This window comes from Musca autumnalis, unplaced genomic scaffold (assembly GCF_047663935.1).
Source record: "Musca autumnalis isolate F117 unplaced genomic scaffold, ASM4766393v1 scaffold_1, whole genome shotgun sequence".
NCBI classification, from domain to species: Eukaryota; Metazoa; Arthropoda; class Insecta; order Diptera; family Muscidae; genus Musca; species Musca autumnalis.
The window spans coordinates 197,291,337-197,295,603 of NW_027411644.1; the positions used below are offsets into that span (position 1 = coordinate 197,291,337).

Here is a 4,267-nt window from a genome sequence, read left to right on the forward strand (position 1 = left end):
AAACAAAAAACCATATGATTCGGTAAGTAAAGGCCTGCGTACATAAGCTGCCTTGCCTGCTTACCTTGCTTACTTCTGATAAAAGAATAAAAAAGAAAAGGGCAACCCAGTTCGAAATTTCCTCGGCCTTGTTTATTCTTTTATTTTCATTATGTCAAAAATGAAGCAGGAAAGCAAGGCAATCAGGCAGAGCAGCTTATGTACGCAGGCCTTTAGAGATAGCATGTCTACACTTTATAGACAAACACAAGCGATAAAAAGAGACAACAAGAGACCATTTGGCGAAAATTTTGACAGATTACATTACAAAAAAGTTGCTTTGTTGTAGCAATTCGCCGATGCATCTACCTTTCTTATTGTACCATGAGTTTACCCTATTCCATCTGATTTTTGCTTTGTCGGTCTTTTGTTTTGCTTCTCATCTTTATTGGCCAAATTCGATTTTACTGTTGATTCTCCTATAAAAAATAAAAACATTTAATACGATAATTAAATTAATTGTTATAAATTACAAATTCACATTTGAACAAAAATGTCGGAAAATGATTGTCAAATGTAAGTAAAAATGCGGATGCTAAACCTATTTTATATTTCCATTATTCTAGTTTAGAAGTAGAACTTTTGGCTTAGCTCTAGATTAGTAAAAACTCTCCGATTTTTTTGAAATTTTTGCCAGAGGTAAATATTGTAGCGCTGATCACGGGAACGTATAATTTTCTTAGGGGACCAACCGGGTTACCCTGTTATTGGACCCGAAAGTCCGGGTAAAAAAACGGGTTAGACCCGGCTCTACTGAACCGATATGATGGGGTTATTTTTAGGTGGTCAGGTGATATAACTCAAAAACTGATTTTTGGACCCGGGTTTTTCCATAAGACCCTCAAAAAGTCGAAAATGGGCACATTATGGGGGGCCGTTTAATGTATGCCAGATTGTAGCTCACGCTTTAACCTTTCCAAAATGGTGATATATGTTGTAATACCTTCTCTGGATCCAGAGATATGGATCTTAGAATCTTGACAACCTGGTTCATCTAAGTGACTATTTAAAGAAAAATTTATAAATTAAAAGAAAATTTTGTTTCCGTTCCGAGATTTGCGCCTGTCCATATGAGAAAGTCTTAAATCCCCGGCCGAAGGCCTGCTATTTTGAGAAAAACTATAATTTAAAAGAAAATTTTGTTCAAATTAGGATTTTAAATTTTTCCATAGACACCTATAATGTAAAGAAACCGAGTTGTCAAGATTCTAAGGCCCTATCTCTGGATGCAGAGAAGGTATTGCAACATATAACACCATTTTGGAAAGGTTAAAGTGCGAGCTATAAACATAATCATGACATACATTAAGCGGGCGCCCAAGAACATTCTCATGATCAGCGCAACAATATCTACCTTTGGAAAACAATTCAAAAAATCTGGGAGTTTTTAATAAAATAGAGTTGTTCCGAACTCTTTATTTACTCCAGCAAATATAAACATTGTTAAACGTTCCACAGCTGACATTCGTGGGGCATGACTGTGAACTACCTGAAAAGACTCGGCCTAAGACAGTTTAAGGCCCCCCTCATGGATCTCTGTGACATGTTCCAAATACTTTTTGAACTCGAGTTTCATACGGCACGACAAAGAGTTGCACAGCAAGGCTAACATAACGTATATTACAACTGCAAACATCTTTCTATTTCCAAAAAAAATCTTTCTCATCTCCAAAGATTTCTTTTTCCCATTTCAGCTGTAACAAACAGAAATTCAAATATACCTGCCCACGCTGCAATATAGCCTATTGTTCGGTAGATTGTTACAAATCTCAATCGCATTTAAAATGTTCTGAAGAATTTTATAAACAATGTGTACAAGATGAATTGACTGCCAAAGCAGGAGATGAACAAAACAGTGATGATGTACGCAAAATGTATGACATCCTCAGAAGAATTCGGGAATCTGATGCAGGCATACCAATAGAAGATTTCGATCAAGATTCTTTGGATTCCGATGATGAGGAGGATGGTGGACGGGAAGAGGCAGAAGGTGAAGAGGGAGAGCAAGGCGAATTTGAAGATTGCGATGAACTAGATATTGCCGAACGCCTTAAAGATGTGGATATCAATGATGCTGATGAAGTATGGGAACACTTGACACAAGAGGAAAAAGAAGAATTTAAAAAATTACTAGCTAATGGGGATATAATGAAACTAGTTCCCGACTTTAAACCATGGTGGTTAAAAGAGAAAAATTTCAAAATTGTAGAAATCCCCGCAAAGAAGAAAGATAATGGAAATCTTCCAACCATGCCGGCAATTTATGAGAATATACCACAATTTTCAACAATTTGTAGTAAAGAACCGGCACCATGTCTCCACTACAATTTGTGGAATATATTAACAGCATACGCTTGCACGGCACGTTACTTTCAAGGTGAACATTTAACAAATCCCAATGAGGCAGCAGCATTTTTAGTTAATTTAAGTTCAAGCCTTAAATATGGTACAAATTTTGAGGAAGTAGAGGATGCCATTGTTTCGGTAGAAATGGAAGCGCTGACAACAGGGAATGCCGCTGCTCAACTATTACCCACAGGGCCACCTCAAACCCTTCTGGTTGAAAGTCGAGAACAATTACAATCAGATGCCAAGCTACTGATGTCTTCACGTCAAACCAAATTATCTGCCTTAAGCGATATTTTGAAAATATTCCAACTTACAAAGAATATTCTCAAAAAAGCCAAGAAGGAACATGCTGAATTTCAAAAATTATTTGCCCTTAGCAGTGGTATGGAAGAGTTGACCCGCACAAAAGTTCAACAAATTGTTAAGAAATTGGAATTTTATTTGTCATATGTTAATCGAGATGCTGAAAATGATTTGAAATAATAAGGAAAATAAAAATGAGAACTTTTGGTTGAGATTTGTTTCATTCTGTTCCAGGAAAGTCGATTTCCTTTTGCTGTAGTTCTGTAATTTTTACAGATATTTGCTTTGGAAATTTGTAAGTCTGCGGTTGCGAGAACGCAAACATGTTAATTATTACGTTATTTTGTTGACAGGTGGTGTAGTAAGGGAATAAAATGTTGCATACATTTAGGCGAAATGAAATTAAATGGAATTGACGATAATTATAGCCTCAGCATTAATGTCCTGTTTCTCTAAGACGATTCGAATTCAAATTCGTTCGAATTACTACCAAACTCCTGTTGTTGTAGGAAATGTTTGATTGATTGAAAATAAATACAATTCAAATATTGTTCAAAATACAGAAGTTTGGTAGCAGTTCGACCGACTTTGTATTCGAATCGTCGTTGAGAAACAGACCATTAGACTCTAAATTTTACAGAATGAGGATATATACAGTCTCAACCTTTAGCGGAACCTTACGGGGGAAGTCCATATTATTACCTACGGTAGTCCTTTTAATTCTAATATACTTCCCGTGTTATGGCCCCCCAAACCTCAAGAGAAATGCTTAAATTCCATTTGAGGTTGAAGTGTAAACTTCGTCATTCCATAGCAGAATGTCTTTTACAGTAGAGAAACACAATGGCATGCTTTCGTTGCAGTACTTGCTTGGGTGTTAAGAGCCCTCCTCATCACCAAATGGTGGATGGGACACCCAGGCAAGTCAGGAGGGATCTTCATAATATAAAGAGAGGGGTCCAGCGTTACAATAGAGAACCACTAGATCAGCATACCTATCAAACAAGTTTATATAGCATTTACATGGATACAGTCGCAGATGCTATACAGAACTATCGTATGAATGCCGATCTGTGTTTACATCCCATCGAAACAGCCACATTCCTAGAACTGGAGATACACCCAAAGCCAGATTAAGCAGAAAAACGAATATACAAGCATATCAAATACTGTTGTAATAACAATAACACCTCCAAGGTCGTGCAATCATCCGCATAGATTACGAACTTTTTGGAAGGTGTGGAATTTCAGAAAGGGAATCTCGGCATATTTTCACTCTACGGGCCTTCGACTTGTTATTTCTGAATTCCGCAAACGACTGGCGTCCACACATATACCTGATTATCAGACGTTTCAAACATGGCAGGAGGGAAGCTTTTCTATATTCTCGAAAAGCTTGGTCATCGTGACGGTATCGAATACTTTCGACAGGTCAAGAGCCACAATGACTGTTCGGTAGCACAGTTTTTTTCTGGCTCAGTCCTTGACTGATATGCGTGGATATGGCGTTTAATGCTGTTGTAGTACTGTACATTTTCCGGAATCCATGTTGATGTTGGGAAACTGGGAAAAAGCT

At 37.4% G+C, this 4,267-nt stretch overlaps 1 protein-coding gene across 3 annotated transcripts; it reads left to right on the forward strand.

Moving 5' to 3' along the window:
• The first annotated feature begins 385 nt into the window (after positions 1-385).
• LOC141391033 (zinc finger HIT domain-containing protein 2) lies at positions 386-2,892 on the forward strand. 3 transcript variants are annotated; one of them, XM_073963950.1, is made up of 3 exons: positions 398-678; positions 1,468-1,654; positions 1,734-2,892. In XM_073963950.1, exon 3 carries the CDS (start codon positions 1,912-1,914, stop codon positions 2,869-2,871), a length of 960 nt encoding a protein of 319 aa, XP_073820051.1. In that variant the 5' UTR covers positions 398-678; positions 1,468-1,654; positions 1,734-1,911; the 3' UTR covers positions 2,872-2,892. The 3 variants fall into 3 exon arrangements, with proteins under 3 accessions (XP_073820049.1, XP_073820051.1, XP_073820050.1); XM_073963949.1 differs by having other exon boundaries at positions 431-555; positions 1,498-1,654; XM_073963948.1 differs by lacking the exon at positions 1,468-1,654 and having other exon boundaries at positions 386-555.
• The last annotated feature ends 1,375 nt before the right edge of the window (positions 2,893-4,267 follow it).

What these genes read in the sequence shown, in the direction of transcription:
- LOC141391033 (XM_073963948.1), top strand. Translation starts at nt 533, where the DNA reads ATGTCGGAAAATGATTGTCAAAT. An exon ending in TCGGAAAATGATTGTCAAAT is followed by an intron (nt 556 to 1,733) that starts GTAAGTAAAAAT and finishes TTCCCATTTCAG; the next exon opens with CTGTAACAAACAGAAATTCA.